The 18,359-nt window shown below is 42.0% G+C and overlaps 1 protein-coding gene across 4 annotated transcripts in view; it reads right to left on the reverse strand.

Annotated features, from left to right (window-relative positions):
• LOC307017499 (myosin-10-like) overlaps positions 1-18,359 on the reverse strand; it is a 109,365-nt gene that overhangs the window by 21,651 nt on the left and 69,355 nt on the right. For 2 of the 4 annotated variants that reach the window (XM_079694850.1, XM_079694849.1), the window contains 16 exons: positions 17,656-17,829; positions 14,510-14,624; positions 13,406-13,468; positions 12,669-12,862; positions 11,612-11,733; positions 11,205-11,274; positions 10,963-11,123; positions 10,079-10,187; positions 9,325-9,456; positions 7,994-8,200; positions 7,672-7,809; positions 6,181-6,304; positions 5,646-5,817; positions 2,077-2,289; positions 659-803; positions 240-446 (listed from right to left, as the gene is read on the reverse strand). In XM_079694850.1, coding sequence (XP_079550976.1) covers positions 240-446; positions 659-803; positions 2,077-2,289; positions 5,646-5,817; positions 6,181-6,304; positions 7,672-7,809; positions 7,994-8,200; positions 9,325-9,456; positions 10,079-10,187; positions 10,963-11,123; positions 11,205-11,274; positions 11,612-11,733; positions 12,669-12,862; positions 13,406-13,468; positions 14,510-14,624; positions 17,656-17,829 — 2,346 coding nt within the window. The remainder of the gene's footprint in view (positions 1-239; positions 447-658; positions 804-2,076; positions 2,290-5,645; positions 5,818-6,180; positions 6,305-7,671; positions 7,810-7,993; positions 8,201-9,324; positions 9,457-10,078; positions 10,188-10,962; positions 11,124-11,204; positions 11,275-11,611; positions 11,734-12,668; positions 12,863-13,405; positions 13,469-14,509; positions 14,625-17,655; positions 17,830-18,359) is intronic. The other 2 variants (XM_079694852.1, XM_079694851.1) reach the window with 1 other exon arrangement.

Consider the following 18,359-nt stretch of genomic DNA (forward strand, 5'->3'; position numbering starts at 1 on the left):
TGTTTACCTGTAGTTCTTGATGTGTTTACCTGCAGATTGTGTTTACCTGTAGTTATTGATGTGTTTACCTTTAGTTATTGATGTGTTTACCTGTAGTTATTGATGTGTTTACCTGTAGTTATTGATGTGTTTACTTGTAGTTATTGATGTGTTTACCTGTAGTTATTGATGTGTTTACCTGCAGATTGTGTTTACCTGTAGTTATCGATGTGTTTACCTGTAGTTATTGATGTGTTTACCTGCAGTTTGTGAGTCCTCTCGGCCAGCTCCCCCTTAGCCTTCTCCCCCTCAGTGACCCGGGCCATGAACTCCTGCAGCTGCGCCTCCACCTTCTTCCTCTTGTGCTCAGACTCGGTCTTGTTCTGCTGCAGAAGCTTCACCTCGCCCAGCAGATCCTTGTTGGCCGTCTCCTGGCTCTGCTTCGTCTTCTCCAGGTTGGCCTTGAACTGCACACGATCACCAACAAATAGATAAATAGATTTGTAGATTACGGACATAATGTTTACCACGACATGAGGCTGAGCTGCTCCCTTTAGGGGAGGTTTTGGGTTGAATTACAATGCTTTGAAGAAGTGGAAGACGACATTCTTTATTGAGATGTGGCTTTCTGTGCGTGCTGTATGGCTGTGTCAATAAAGCTATTTGAATGTGTTGTTACCCTCTTGGCCTGCTCCAGCTGCTCGGTCAGCTCCTCCAGGATGGTGCCGTGTCTCTGCCTCATCTCCTGGATCTGACCCTCGTGGTTCTTCGTTTCCTCCTCGATGTTTTTCTTCAGCTCTGTCACTTCCTGCTCGCGCTTCGTCCTACAGAGAGAAGGTACACCCATAGGTAATGAGCTACAGTAGATCAGTACCCTCCACCACTGTAGACCCCCCCTAGTGTCTCTGATATAAATATAAATATAAATGGAGCAATGGAGTCTCAGAGAGACACGAGGAGAGCAGGAACTTTGATGAGTACAAATACTTTGTTTCTGTACTTAAGTACATGTTTCTGGTATCAGTACTTTACTCGACTACTTATTTTTCTGAATACTTTTTACTTTCTACTTCTTACATGTTGAACTCAAATACCTGTACTTTCTACTTCTTACATGTTGAACCCAAATACCTGTACTTTCTACTTCTTACATGTTGAACCCAAATACCTGTACTTTCTACTTCTTACATGTTGAACTCAAATACCTGTACTTTCTACTTCTAACATGTTGAACACAAATACCTGTACTTTCTACTTCTTACATGTTGAACCCAAATACCTGTACTTTCTACTTCTTACATGTTGAACCCAAATACCTGTACTTTCTACTTCTTACATGTTGAACACAAATACCTGTACTTTCTACTTCTTACATGTTGAACACAAATACCTGTACTTTCTACTTCTTACATGTTGAACTCAAATACCTGTACTTTCTACTTCTTACATGTTGAACACAAATACCTGTACTTTCTACTTCTTACATGTTGAACTCAAATACCTGTACTTTCTACTTCTTACATGTTGAACAGAAATACCTGTACTTTCTACTTCTTACATGTTGAACACAAATACCTGTACTTTCTACTTCTCTCATTTTCCAAACAGGCTGGTTCCTTTAGTCTGAATGTGTGTTTAGTGGCGTGATCATTATTATTTAGAGTCATTGCGTGCCTATTGATTTGAACACGATCCGTGTATCCATCATTTCCTGGTCTTCTCTAAAGAAGAGGGACCAATGGAAACGTTGTCATGTTGCAGTTGGTCACCATGGAAACATTCATTAGCTAACAATGACATTATTGTTCTATTAATATAAAGGGAGGTCAGGTACTCTTTAAAACAGCTGCTAGTTATGGGTACTTTTTACTGAAGTACATTTCAAAGCCTCTTTACTTTGACTTGAGGAAAGAAGTTTAGTCAGTACTTCTACTTTCACCAGAGTATTTTGAAACACGAGTATCTGTACTTCTACCTGAGTAAAGGATGTGTGTACTTGTACTTGTGCTTGTGTACTTGTATCTGTACTTCTACTTGAGGAAAGGATGTGTGTACTGTTGCCATCTCTGCTCTGATATAAATGTGTCGAGTAGTTACCTGAGCTCCTGCTGGGCGGCCGTGGTGTCCAGCGTGTCCTCCAGCTCCGTCTTCAGCGCCTCCAGCTCCTCGCTCAGATCCCGCTTCAGTTTCTCCGCCTTGTTCCGGGCGATCTTCTCCGACTCCAGGTCCTCCTGCAGCTCGCTCAGCGAGGCCTGCATCTCCCGCACGTTCTTCAGAGCGTTGTTCTTCTGGCTCACCTCGTCCTCGCCCCTGATGGAGAACGATGAGAACATGCATGAGAATCTCAGAGGAAAGTGAGACAGACTACTGAGATGACGGGAGAATAAAACCTGGAGACGACATTTTACAACAAAAATAAGACGTGCCTGAGATAATTTATTAGAGCTACTTGTTTGTTTATATATATGTTAAGAAATACCTATTGAATACATTTTAATACAGTTTTATATGTAATTCATCAAGTAAACATATCCCTGCTTTTCTTTGTCTTATATCATTTTAAACCAAACAAATGACATTTAAAATCGTTATCTTGGACTTTGTGAAACTTGGTCATTTTCCAAACTATTTTCATATTTACCAAACAATGATTTGACAGAAAATAATTGGGACATAGTTTTAAATGACTGGAAACTAAGTGCAATTTCCCACAAAAATAAGTTATTTTATTGGTGCTTCTTGTTCAGTTGTACATATATATGTAAAAAAATACCTATTGAATACCTTTCTATAGCTACTTCTTTGTTTATTGATAAATGAATACTATAAAAACACATGTATTAGTCTGAGTGAATGTAGCCTGTGTGTAAAGTCTCCACCAGGTGGCAGCAGACACACAGGTACGTAAAGCAGTTGATGTTTCAGCTGCTTTTTAAAGGACTCTCTGATTAAAGGAGCTCCATGATGTAAAAATATGTACGAACCAAACACAGAGACTCAAAATGAACACATAAAGACCACAACAAGACAAACAGCTGCAAAGAGACCAACATGAGTCTCAGAGCTACTATCTTCCTTTTTTAATCGCCAAATGTTACGTGAGATTTTTTTTAAAGTTTTGTGTTTGATATCATATTAGACGCAAACATTTTGGCATTTGGACAACAACAAAAAATTTGGACTTTGAGACACATTTCTCACTGTTTCTGGCGCTTTATGGACTAAAGCAGTGCTTCTCAAAGTGTGGTCCGCGGACCAGTGGTGGTCCGTGAGCGCCCCCTAGTGGTCCGTGAGTATATTGGTAAAATGTCACATTTGATATAAATAAATACATTTAAGTTTTCCGCACTCTCGCGGGAATATCTCCGCAATGGAGCGAGCTTAAGTTTCACTTTCGATTGCGTGATATATCCCAGCGCAACACCTTCGTCACGCATGTTGCCACTCGTTTGTACCATTTTCAAGCGATTTGTAATCTGTTCTGGAAAAACGATGTGATTTTGGATATTTGTGGAGTTAGGTGGTCCGCGAGTGTTTTTTTATTGGTTAGGTGGTCCTTGGTATGAAAAAGTTTGAGAAACACTGGACTAAAGGAATAACTGAGAAAGTAACCAGGAAGATTAATTGATAATGAAAAGAATCGCTGCTTCAACAAGTTGACTAATCACTAGTTTGTTGACAAAGTGAAAGTAATTCATCAGGTAAGAACAGATGATTTAGGGCCTCTTGAATCCATGCTTTTCTTTGTTTTATATCATTTCAAACCAAACATTAAACCAAAAATGACATTTAAAATCGCTATCAAACTTGGTATGGTCGTTTTACACCATTTTCCAAACTATTTCCCAATGAATTATTGGATCAAAATGAACTGGGAGATAGTTTTAAATGACAGGGAATCTTAACTACCATAAGGCTCTCCATATGTCTGCGTCCCGGGGCCTATTGTCTCATGATCCGTCCATATGAACATTATTAAAGCCACTGATTACACACAGCAGTGATTCGCTCACACGTTGTAAACACATTCCCATGCAGTGAGAGTCAGAGGGTGAATACAGACGGCAGGTCAACACGGAGGAAAGCTCAGAGGCTGTTCTGTTTTATTTGATAAGATGATAAGATCAGTCTGTCTGATTGCATGCTGGATATAAAACAGCAGGTGTCGTGTTTTGTTCTGATGAGCGCTGCGAACAGATATGTTATCCAGACTGACTCACTTTGTGAAGCACAAGCTCAATGACTCAACGTCAGAGCTCTTAAAGCCAGATTTAGCTCACAAAAAATGTTATGTCACTCTCATTGGACCTTTTCCAACCCAACCCCTACACACTCCATCTCTAGAGTTTAAATACAGAGGCAAGAAAACCAACATCTCTTTAAAAAACGTTATAATCAAATAAACATGTCTACTGTTTTTTCTAACAGTAGACATGTAGTGTCTCTACTTTAAAGAGTCCTCTCCTGCTGATGTTTAGGTGTATACCAGTATGTAGTATCTCTACTTTAAAGAGTCCTCTCCTGCTGATGCTCAGGTGTATATCAGTATGTAGTGTCTCTACTTTAAAGAGTCCTCTTCTCCTGCTGATGTTCAGGTGTATATCAGTGTGTAGTGTCTCTACTTTAAAGAGTCCTCTCCTGCTGATGTTCAGGTGTATATCAGTATGTAGTGTCTCTACTTTAAAGAGTCCTCTCCAGCTGATGTTCAGGTGTATATCAGTATGTAGTGTCTCTACTTTAAAGAGTCCTCTCCTTCTGATGTTCAGGTGTATATCAGTATGTAGTGTCTCTACTTTAAAGAGTCCTCTCCTGCTGATGTTCAGGTGTATATCAGTATGTAGTGTCTCTACTTTAAAGAGTCCTCTCCTCCTGATGTTCAGGTGTATATCAGTATGTAGTGTCTACTTTAAAGAGTCCTCTCCTGCTGATGTTCTGGTGTATATCAGTATGTAGTGTCTCTACTTTAAAGAGTCCTCTCCTGCTGATGTTCAGGTGTATATCAGTATGTAGTGTCTCTACTTTAAAGAGTCCTCTCCTGCTGATGTTCTGGTGTATATCAGTATGTAGTGTCTCTACTTTAAAGAGTCCTCTCCTGCTGATGTTCAGGTGTATATCAGTATGTAGTGTCTCTACTTTAAAGAGTCCTCTCCTGCTGATGTTCAGGTGTATATCAGTATGTAGTGTCTCTATTTTAAAGAGTCCTCTCCTGCTGATGTTCAGGTGTATATCAGTATGTAGTGTCTCTACTTTAAAGAGTCCTCTCCTGCTGATGTTCAGGTGTATATCAGTATGTAGTGTCTCTACTTTAAAGAGTCCTCTCCTGCTGATGTTCAGGTGTATATCAGTATGTAGTGTCTCTACTTTAAAGAGTCCTCTCCTGCTGATGTTCAGGTGTATATCAGTATGTAGTGTCTCTACTTTAAAGAGTCCTCTCCTGCTGATGTTCAGGTGTATATCAGTATGTAGTGTCTCTATTTTAAAGAGTCCTCTCCTGCTGATGTTCAGGTGTATATCAGTATGTAGTGTCTCTACTTTAAAGAGTCCTCTCCTGCTGATGTTCAGGTGTATATCAGTATGTAGTGTCTCTACTTTAAAGAGTCCTCTCCTCCTGATGTTCAGGTGTATATCAGTATGTAGTGTCTCTACTTTAAAGAGTCCTCTCCTACCTGGTCTGCATCAGCTGCTGCTCGTCCTCCTTCTTCACCAGCTGACCTTTCTGCTCCTCCAGCTGAGTCTGGAGCTCAGCGATCTGGTCCTGGAAGTCGGTGGTTTCCCCGTCCAGCTTCCTCTTCGCCTTCTCCAGCTCCTGACGGGTCTTCTCCTCCTTCTTCAGTCTCTCTGAAGTAGAGAAGAGATGATATGATGGTGAGAGGAATGTCTTTTCATTGAGGATTTGTGTCAAGCAGAACTCCTGCTCTCTGCAGCACTTTAACCTGTCACCTGATTGTGTGATTGCACTATCCTCCTTTTAATACACAATTTCATTGTTCTATCTTTAATCTGAATATATTTTTTAAATGTCGACTATTTTTAGTTTGTTTGTCTTTTACTGGTAACTGTATTCTGTGTGATACCAATGTTCTGTGAGATGTCTATGTGAAGCACTTTGAGCTGCACTTATTGTATGAAAGGTGTTATACAAATAAAGATTATTATTGTTACATTATTATTATTATTATGTATTGTACTTGACTTCTTTACCCTCCAGGTCGACCATCATGATCTCCTGCTTGTTCTTGACCTTGCCCAGGTTCTTGGCTTTCTCTTCCTCTTCAGCGAGCTTCGAGGTCATCTCGTTGACGCGGTCGTCCAACAGCTTCTTTTCCTGAAGGAGGGAGATAAAGGCAGGTTAGCACAGAGCGGTGCAGCGATGACGTATTTCTGTAGTGGACCCTGAAGGCATCATCTCCCTGGTTCCCTCCACGAAAAGAAAACATGATTGTTCGATGTGATTTTGTCAGAAAGTAATCTTTTTAACAAGCAAACGTTTATGATACTTACACGTTTTGTTCAGCAGGATAATCTCCACATATTAACACCACTTTATGATTTCTGAAATAAAAAGCTAATGTTGGGCTATAAAGGAACTACAGCACGGTCACATGACTTCACGTCACCACCGCTAAGCTAAAGGTGGCTAATGTTGGGCTATAAAGGAACTACAGCACGGTCACATGACTTCACGTCACCACCGCTAAGCTAAAGGTGGCTAATGTTGGGCTATAAAGGAACTACAGCACGGTCACATGACTTCACGTCACCACCGCTAAGCTAAACTAGGCTAATGTTGGGCTATAAAGGAACTACAGCACGGTCACATGACTTCACGTCACCACCGCTAAGCTAAAGGAGGCTAATGTTGGGCTATAAAGGAACTACAGCACGGTCACATGACTTCACGTCACCACCGCTAAGCTAAAGGTGGCTAATGTTGGGCTATAAAGGAACTACAGCACGGTCACATGACTTCACGTCACCACCGCTAAGCTAAAGGTGGCTAATGTTGGGCTATAAAGGAACTACAGCACGGTCACATGACTTCACGTCACCACCGCTAAGCTAAAGGTGGCTAATGTTGGGCTATAAAGGAACTACAGCACGGTCACATGACTTCACGTCACCACCGCTAAGCTAAAGGTGGCTAATGTTGGGCTATAAAGGAACTACAGCACGGTCACATGACTTCACGTCACCACCGCTAAGCTAAAGGTGGCTAATGTTGGGCTATAAAGGAACTACAGCACGGTCACATGACTTCACGTCACCACCGCTAAGCTAAAGGTGGCTAATGTTGGGCTATAAAGGAACTACAGCACGGTCACATGACTTCACGTCACCACCGCTAAGCTAAAGGAGGCTAATGTTGGGCTATAAAGGAACTACAGCACGGTCACATGACTTCTCGTCACCACCGCTAAGCTAAAGGAGGCTAATGTTGGGTTTAGTCGTCTCATTTAGACACTTGTTAGCAACCTCCGTTTTCAAATCCACCAGTGGGGTATTTACTGACGTATTTTATGTCGTAGCACAAAAATCACTTCAGCTTGTGTTAACCACAGACCTTATTTTAGGCTAACAACCAAACACACAATCAGAAAACCATTGACTTCAAGACGGGGAACAGGAAGTGCTAACATTAGGACTCATTCCTGCACCTCCCTTCAGCCTGAATGCAGACCCTTCTCTCCTCACCTTTATGAACTTGGAGTTCTGGTCCTCCAGCAGCAGAATGTCCTCCTCATGTTTCTTCATCTTGGATTCAGTCGTCACTTTCTCCAGCTGCAGTTTCTGCCGGGCGGCCTCCTCCTCGTCCAGCTGCTCCTCCAGGTCCTACACGGGGAGGAAACACAAAGATTAACAAAATATTTTCATATAAACATAGGTAGTTAAAAGTACATTAGTGCAATGAAACAATAAAATAAATAGCGTGTATATATACAGTGGTTTTAACAGTCATATAGGTATCATTGGAAAAGGTCAAAGTGAAACCATAGTGTCTCAGCCAGATGTTCACCTGGATGTGTGACTGCATCTTCTTCTTCTCGTTCACGGTGCTCTGGCTCCTCTCCTCCTCCTCCTCCAGGCGGGACTCCAGGTCGTGGAGGATCTCCTCCAGCTCCTGCTTCTTGGAGGCCAGACGAGATCTCATCTCCTCGGCCTCGGCAAACAGCTCCGTCTCCGCCTGCAGCTGCTCCGCCAGGATGTTCTTCTCCTCCACCAACTGCACGGACATTAGAAACCTCCATCATGCATCCTTGAAATAACATTTACATAGGTAGCTTTGGCGGGTGACGGTGTACCTGCAAGTCATAGCGTAGATATAAATAGATATGGATATTTGGAGCTAATGGTCGGGCCGTTTTGAGTTTGTTTCCTCATGGTTGATTGCACATATTGTCTTGTCCGTCTTCCTGGGTTTCCTTAAAGGCGGGGTAGGTAAGAATGGAGAAAGCAGCTCGAGTGGCTAGAATTTGAAAATACACAGCCGGAACAAATCTGCCACTTCCTTACAGAGCCCCTCCCCCAACACACACGAACGCGCACATGACCAATGAGGGCACGAGATAAGTTTGTGCACAGATGGAAGGCTGACAGGGAGGTAGGCCATCCAGTTACTTTAGCCGGCTCAGATGATTGGTCGTGCTTTTTACAGCGCTACGGCTTCCAGAGGTTAATTTTATTTTATGTATTTTTTGTCAAAGTACTTCAGATATTCATTGCTATCGGGATGTTAAGAGCATTCCATGGAATATAACAACAAGTGTATCTCGAGCCGGTTTCTCAAACTTACCTACCCCACCTTTAAGTCACTTTAGACGCCTTTTCAAATTGACATTTCCACCGCAATGCATTTTGTGAGTTTAATCCTTATAAGATTTAAGTTGTTTCGTCGGCACCAACAAAGAAAATAGTCGTAACACCACTTTAAAAATAAAGAGGCGAAACTCAAATAAAATGATAAGAAAACGTCTTGTTGTTTCTTAGATGCAAACAATAACGTTAAACATAATAGGCTAAGGAGTTGGGAATTGTAGTCTTTAATCTTCTATGGACTACAGAAGTCTAAAAAAGATTATTTACTGTTTTTGTTTATTTTTTTATATTAAAACTCTTTAAAATAGCCCGATTTTTTGTCTCCTTTTCTTCAACTTATCCATCTTTCTTCTCAATGTTTGCCCCCTTTCCACCAAATCAAATCCCTCGTTTGTGTAAAGCTACTTGGCGATAAACCCGTTTCTGATTCTAGGGAGAAGTATTGTTTTTACTGTTGACACAACACAAACAAATGGTCTCTATACCTAATAGTAATAATTCTGATCTGTAACGTGTGGGTGTGTGACGCACCTGCTGTTGTTTCTTCTCCATCTCCAGCATCTCTCCCTCCACCTTGCTCTGCTTCTCCTTCACCTTCACCAGCTCCTCGTCCTTCGCCTGCATCTCCTCCTCCTGCCGGGTCACCTGCAGCAGAGGCTTCACCTGCAACAGATCAATATGTGGGATATTAATGACCTCTAGAGTCACCTGTGACAAAATACATGTATCAGCATTTTCTGTGAGCGTCATCGTGTCTGGGGAACTTTTTATTTTCTTTAATACTCTTTTTATGTCATTTTTTGTAAACATTCAGACATAACATACATACATACAACATACACCCGCATACACACTCAGACTAGTTCCTGCACATATAACCAACATCTCTCAATGGGTGACAATAGCCTCACCTTAATCATGAAGCAAGATATCTACGTATATCTCAATTTACATACCAATGACTTAAATAAGAAGCACAGAGAGAAAATTAATAAGATTAATATATTATAATCCTAATGACCTGAGGTGTGGCCTCAATGAGAAACATCAAATAGAAGGGAAAGAAAAGAAAAGAAAACGCACGCACGCACGCACGCACGCACGCACGCACGCACACACGCACACACGCACACACACACACACACACACACACACACACACACACACACACACACACACACACACACACACACACACACACACACACACACACACACACACACACACACACACACACACACACACACACACACACACACACACACACACACACACACACACACACCTTGGTGAAGAGCCTCCACCACTGCCAGTGTTTCAGCTTCAGGTAGGCAGCACAGTTCCTCTGCAGGACCTTCAGAGCACTGAGCTGCTGCTGCTTCTTCGCAAAGGACCTGAAGAAATAAAAACATAGACAAAAAGTACCCTGTAGTTATTGTGCACATGGCAGCAAATTCCTTAGAGCAGGGGGGTCAAACTGGATGCCGATTGGTCAGTTTCGGACATTCTGCAGTCTGCTATTTTCCGCTAACAGACCGTTGCTAAAGATAACAGACCGTTGCTAAGGAGGATCAAGGGGACTATGTGCAGTCATATCAATCCGCAGAAAGTAGTCCGGTCAATTTAACGTGAGAGGTCGCCAAAAAAAACATCATGTGGATCCATGATGGTTAATCTGTTCCCAGTAGAACAATCAATTTCATCGCGGGCCACATCAGCGTTATGGTTGCACTCAAAGGGCCGGTTGTAACTTTAAGACTATATAAAAATATACATATATAATATATAAAATAATGTATTATATTACATTACTGCCTCTGCATTGGATTATTATCGGATAGGATAATAACTTCATAATTAACTACGTCTGAAAGCAGAAGACCAGGGCGAATCATTGCAAGTCTCTTCAGTGCGCATGTCACAAAATGAGATGCATTGTGGGACATGTAGTTTATAGGCAAAGTGCTTCTGTAAAGCGGCATGTAACCGTGTAATAAATGTATTATATGCTTTCCAAGCTCTTGGGGAGCCACGTAAAATGAAGTCGGGCCTGGAGTTTGACCCCCCTGCCTTAGGGGCTTTTTATAAGGGAAGCCATACAGAAACTAGTCTTAAGTGAGGAAGTTCTTAGACAAAGTAATAATTGCCTTAGACTCTTTAAATCCTTACTTGCGTGCCAGGTATCCGCGGCAGACGGCCTGGAAGTAGATGATGATGTCGGTGATCTTCAGGTCCCGCTCCTCCTCCAGGTGAGCCAGCACTCCGGCTCTGAAGAAGATTTTACTCTGACCGATCCTGAAGAGGTTCAGGTCGAGCTCCAGGGCTTTGATCTGCCAGAAACAGGGAGGGATGTTGGAAGAAGTACTCAAGAGGTTTCACTTCAGTAAATGTAGATGCACTGCGCTCCTCACCATCCTCTCACAGGCCTGCTTTCCGTCCATGAAGCCTTTGGGAATGGCGTTGGGAGTGAGGATCTCATACCTGGACACAGAGCAGGGACACACGTCAGAATAAAATGATAACGCAAATACAAAAAATACTTTATTTATCCTGGAAAAAAATGGGTTTTGGGAAAGTTGCTCCATTTCCAAGTAAAAATATTAAATAAAAGATCAACAAAAAAAAAATATACAATTGTTTTTAAATTAAAAAAAGGTCAAATAATACTAAAATACGTAAAAATACTTATTTAAACATAAGAAGTTAAAGTAAAAATGTCCATATTGTAATATAAAACATATAAAATAATATATAGATAACTGTTTTTATTTACATATGAAAATAATACTTTCATATTTTTTTTTATATTATGTACTACCTCTGTCTGAACTCCTGGAAGACGATGCGGTTTGGGAAACCCTGTCTGCAGATACGGATCCCCTCCAGAACTCCATTACACCTCAACTGGTCCAGAACCAGGTGAGGGTCCAGTTTACCAGCCTGAAAAATAAAAAAGTTAATTTGAAATTGATTTGGGTTTCAGTAAAAAACAAACGACTTCACATCACCACCGCTAAGCTAAAGGTGGCTAATGTTGGGCCATTAAGGAACTACAGCACGGTCACATGACTTCATGTCACCACCGCTAAACTAAAGGAGGCTAATGTTGGGCTATAAAGGAACTACAGCACGGTCACATGACTTCACGTCACCACCGCTAAGCTAAAGGTGGCTAATGTTGGGCTATAAAGGAACTACAGCACGGTCACATGACTTCAGGTCACCACCGCTAAGCTAAAGGTGGCTAATGTTGGGCTATAAAGGAACTACAGCACGGTCACATGACTTCACGTCACCACCGCTAAGCTAAAGGTGGCTAATGTTGAGCTATAAAGGAACTACAGCACGGTCACATGACTTCACGTCTCCACCGCTAAACTAAAGGAGGCTAATGTTGGGCTATAAAGGAACTACAGCACGGTCACATGACTTCACGTCACCACCGCTAAGCTAAAGGTGGCTAATGTTGGGCTATAAAGGAACTACAGCACGGTCACATGACTTCACGTCTCCACCGCTAAACTAAAGGAGGCTAATGTTGGGCTATAAAGGAACTACAGCACGGTCACATGACTTCACGTCACCACTGCTAAGCTAAAGGTGGCTAATGTTTGGCGTGATGACGTTTAATCGTCTCATTTAGACACTTGTTAGCAACCACCGTTTTTAAATCCATCAGTGGGGTATTTCTATGACCTATTTCATGTCGTAGAATAAAAATCTCAGCTTGTGTTGTGTCTCTGATTTAAGTTTTTATTTTTATTTCTTAAGTGCCGTAAGTGTATTCTATACTGGAGGGACTTCAAATAGCCGTTGCCAAAAACGAATTTAATGCAAATGACTATAAATCTTCCACTTTGTGTATCCGGTCTCACCCTCTTCTCGTGGTTGGGGATGATGCAGCGGACGAAGTTGGGGTTGGTGTTCCTCAGCGTGGCCATGAGCTTGGACAGCTGCTCCTTGTACAGCTGACCCACGGTCCGGAACATCCCCTTCTTGGTCTTATAGGCGGCACCGAACGCCGTCTCGTTCATCCCCGAAACCTGGTCCAGACCCACGATCCGGTCCACTGGAGAGGGGAGAAACAGATCAGTGCAGTTTGATGAGGCTGGTCCACTGATACATGTGAAGGAATGTATCAATGCAAAGTGATATTTACATGAATGTAGAAAATATGCAATATCCAAATCGCAATACTGTTTGGTTTGAGTTGTTTCATCAGCACCAACAAAGAAAATGGGCGAAAACTCAAATAAAATGATAAGAAAACATATTTTTGTTTCTTAGATGGAAACAATAACGCTAAAACTTAATAGGCTAAAGTTGGGAATTGTAGTCTTTAATCTTCTATGGACTACAGAGGTCTCCATTTTATTTATTCATAAAAAAGCACTTTTAAGGTACTACTTCTAACACTTTTGTTTATTTTTGCACGCTGCTGCCTTTCATTGAAGTTGTTGGAATAACTAAAAGAGGCGATATTTTATAGTAGGATGAGATGTGTTGGTTTTTACAGCCATGCAAAGCCATACGGAGAGGTTTGTTTTTTCGATGTTTGCACAGTGCAGCCAGGACAGCACAGAGGATGAGGAGAAGAGTTATTTAAAATCACCTGGAGCTTCCTGGAGCCCCGACACATTGTCATAGAAAGAAGCTCTCTGAAACGTCTGAATGTCTGCAGCAGCAGAGACGCACAGAGAGAGAGAGGAAACACACACACACACACACACACACACACACACACACACACACACACACACACACACACACACACACACACACACACACACACACACACACACACACACACACACACACACACACACACACACACACACACACACACACACACACAGAGAGAGAGAGAGAGAGAGGAAACACACACACACAGAGAGAGAGGGGAAACATACACACACACACACACACACACACACACACACACACACACACACACACACACACACACACACACACACACACACACACACACACACACACACACACACACACACACACACACACACACACACACACACACACACACACACACACACACACACACACACACACACACACACCATCCATACACAGAGAGAGAGAGAGGAAACACACACACACACACACACAGAGAGGGGAAACACACACGCACGCACGCACGCACGCACGCACGCACTCACACACACACACACACACAGAGAGAGGGGGGAAACACACACACACACACACACACACACACACACACACACACACACACACACACACACACACACACACACACACACACACACACACACACACACACACACACACACACACACACACACACACACACACACACTTTCATGATTAAAGGAGTAAATCAATAATGCATGCATATTATAAAAGCATTTTTATTATTTAAGCCAGTGTTGGGTTATAAGCTAATGGTGTGTAGATTTGTCTCAATATTATTTGTGTGAACAGACCATAATCTATGTTCTAATGTGTAGTATTGCATTTTATTTGTATATATTTTATTAATATTTGCAGATCTGTGTGTAATTTCCAGTTATTTAAAATGTGCACATATCTTTTTGCCTTTATGGTTAGTGTTTTAAATGTATAGATTACGCATTCACACCTGCATGCACCATCGCTGCAGCACTCTGTAGCTATACCGTGTTAATGCATACTGCAGAATATACTTTTGTACGATTAAAAACTCGATGAGTCTCACCATCTTTCCAGAGCTCTCCCACAAACTTGTCCGTCGACTGGTGCAGCAGCGTGGCCACGTTGTCGTTCAGAGGATCCATGTTCTTCATCAGCCATTCATCCGCTTTATAATCCACCTGCAGAAACACACAGTTATTACAGGGGGGGCTTTCAGCAGATTAATTGTAGCAGTGAGTCTTACAGCTAGTTTTGATCCCACAGGCAGGACCAGATGTGCTGAATGTGCTTCGTGGTTTAGTAAATATAAAAAAGAGAGGTAGAAAATTCAGAAAATCTGTGAAACAAAATACCGACACGGTCCGAACCATCTTTGGGTTATATCTTATCTTAACAATAAGTGTTTTTTTGGGGTACGTTTGGTTTCATGACATAAAATACGTCAGTAAATACCCCACTGGTGGATTTGTAAAAAAGTGTCTAAATGAGACGACTAAACGTCATCACGCCCAAAATTAGCCACCTTTAGCTTAGCGGTGGGGACGTGAAGTCATGTGACCGTGCTGTAGTTCCTTTATAGCCCAACATTAGCCTCCTTTAGCTTAGCGGTGGTGAAGTGAAGTCATGTGACCGTGCTGTAGTTCCTTTATAGCCCAACATTAGCCTCCTTTAGCTTAGCGGTGGTGACGTGAAGTCATGTGACCGTGCTGTCGTTCCTTTATAGCCCAACATTAGCCTCCTTTAGCTTAGCGGTGGTGACGTGAAGTCATGTGACCGTGCTGTAGTTCCTTTATAGCCCAACATTAGCCACCTTTAGCTTAGCGGTGGTGATGCGAAGTCATGTGACCGTGCTGTAGTTCCTTTATAGCCCAACATTAGCCACCTTTAGCTTAGCGGTGGTGACGTGAAGTCATTTGACCATGCTGTAGTTTCTTTATAGCCCAACATTAGCCACCTTTAGCTTAGCGGTGGTGATGCGAAGTCATGTGACCGTGCTGTAGTTCCTTTATAGCCCAACATTAGCCACCTTTAGCTTAGCGGTGGTGACGTGAAGTCATTTGACCATGCTGTAGTTTCTTTATAGCCCAACATTAGCCGCCTTTAGCTTAGCGGTGGTGACGTGAAGTCATGTGACCGTGCTGTAGTTCCTTTATAGCCCAACATTAGCCACCTTTAGCTTAGCGGTGGTGACGTGAAGTCATGTGACCGTGCTGTAGTTTCTTTATAGCCCAACATTAGCCGCCTTTAGCTTAGCGGTGGTGACGTGAAGTCATGTGACCGTGCTGTAGTTCCTTTATAGCCCAACGTTAGCCTCCTTTAGCTTAGCGGTGGTGACGTGAAATCATGTGACCGTGCTGTAGTTTCTTTATAGCCCAACGTTAGCCTCCTTTAGCTTAGCGGTGGTGACGTGAAGTCATGTGACCGTGCTGTAGTTCCTTTATAGCCCAACATTAGCCACCTTTAGCTTAGCGGTGGTGGCGTGAAGTCATGTGACCGTGCTGTCGTTCCTTTATAGCCCAACATTAGCCACCTTTAGCTTAGCGGTGGTGACGTGAAGTCATTTGACCATGCTGTAGTTTCTTTATAGCCCAACATTAGCCGCCTTTAGCTTAGCGGTGGTGACGTGAAGTCATGTGACCGTGCTGTAGTTCCTTTGTAGCCCAACATTAGCCACCTTTAGCTTAGCGGTGGTGACGTGAAGTCATGTGACCGTGCTGTAGTTCCTTTACAGCCCAACATTAGCCACCTTTAGCTTAGCGGTGGTGACGTGAAGTCATGTGACCGTGCTGTAGTTCCTTTGTAGCCCAACATTAGCCACCTTTAGCTTAGCGGTGGTGACGTGAAGTCATGTGACCGTGCTGTAGTTCCTTTATAGCCCAACAATAACCACCATTAGTTTAGCGGTGCTGAATTTACAGACTTTATATTATTTCCACGTTACATTTGACTGACAGCCCAGTACTGTCTAACTGGACCATGAGGTGTTGATTGAATTAGTCTCTGTAACATGATGATGGCTTTTTCTTGGACGTATTTTTCAGACGTACTATGAAGAGTGTTGGATTAGATCGAGACATAATAAGTAATGGACACGGTTTGCAACCTGAGCGGAGGAATGTTGGATCTCCATATGGGTTTCATCAGAATCCTGGAAAAGCAAACTCACTGGTGTTTGCTGTTATTTTCCCCCTCGGTATCACTCAGTCATGCGGGGTTTATTTGATGAAGTACAGAGTTAATGCCGGCTTGAGTTTTGAGGACTGGATTCTTGATATTGAGCCGAATTAGTTTTTTTCACCTGTTTGTCAAAGCAAGACTCAGGTCCAGATGTTTGGACACGACGCTCTTTGCTTTGTTCATTTAAAAAACGAGGTAAAAAGAGACCTAATTAATCCATCTCTCTTGGGATGACATCAGCTTCGTCCTCTTTACAGATGGCAGACCACCGCAAAAAGTGAAAGTTGAAAACCGTCGTTATGCAGCCACATGGCACTATAGAGGCAATTTCACCCCAATGTGAACCAGATGTGGTTTTCCTTCAGCAGCAGTACCACAACTGGGCTTTTGTTTTCAGGCAGTGACCTGTTACAGAGCCGGCAGAGGAGCTATATATCTGTGCCTCGGAGAAAGGGCTTCCAAATGCCCAGAAACAACCTCAATTAAACAGTTTTGCCCTTGTATTTTTGCATTACTTTCATCTGTTTTTTGTAACATCTTGTAGAGATAGTTGAGTACAAAAGAATACATGAGCAATCTGTCCAATCCAATCAATCCAGGTGCACTAAAACTTCAAAATCGACTCAAATTCATCAAATTGGCACACTGGGAGTACAAATATGGCAATTTTTTCTAGTTCAAACTGCTATTTTGCATTGTGTAAATGTCTGAAATGGATTCAGCACCCACAAAACAAACCCAAACCACTCCAATATTGTCCAAATTGGCCAAAAAATGTTGTCTATAAACCTATTGTCCATACAGGCGATGATGCTAACGAATGCTAATCAACGAATGCTAATTTAGCTAAATATGCTAATAGCCAACATGCAAGTAAGCATTTGGTAAAGTCTTAATGACGGGGTCCTTATTCTACATTTCTAACACAACATTTATGGAAGTCAACATTTCTGGTTCCCAATAGGACAATAAAATACCGGCTAACGCAAACAATGTTAAGCTAGTTGTTCAGAATGAGTCTGGAGTACGTACCTTCCCTGCGTAGTGAATGACGCAGAAGTCGGCTTTGTCCTTGAGTTGACGAGGTTTCTGGAACTTGGTGTGTGTGCCCTGCTCCTGCTGCACTTTGTCAATAAAGGTTTTGTCGGTGGCTTTGGGGAACCAGCACTCCTCATCCAGCAGAGCGAGGATACCAGGGGGGTTCGTCTGAGGAGAGAGAAATCAATTAAATATACATTATTTTTTAACATGATGATTCAGCCTCTATGGAGAGAGACATGTGACAAGCATGCTCATTTCTGACGTGGAGCTAATCTGAAGTAAACATTGAATACTGCTTTCTATTCCTCCATCTTGGGACTGGGTAACTCCCTCTCTTGGATATCAAATACATGGATCCTGAGATTGAAGCTCAAACCGGGGACGAGGGATTATTAACATTTAAGTATTCAGAAAAAGTCCAAATTTTGAGATTTTGATAAAAAGTTAGAATTTTGAGATTTTGCGAAAAATTGAGATAAAGTCAGGATTTTGAGATAAAGTCAGGATTTTGATAATTTTTTGATTTTGATCAAAAAATTGAATTGAGATTTTGATAAAAAGTCAGAATTTTGAGATTTTGAGATAAAGTCAGAATTTTCAGATAAAGTCAGAATTTTGATAAAAAGTCAGAATTTTGAGATTTTGAGAAAAAGCTAGAATTTTGAGATTTTGAGAAAAAGTCAGAATTTTGAGAA

The sequence above is a fragment of the Notothenia rossii genome (assembly GCF_949606895.1).
Source record: "Notothenia rossii genome assembly, contig: SUPER_8_unloc_1, whole genome shotgun sequence".
In the NCBI taxonomy this organism is placed as follows: Eukaryota; Metazoa; Chordata; class Actinopteri; order Perciformes; family Nototheniidae; genus Notothenia; species Notothenia rossii.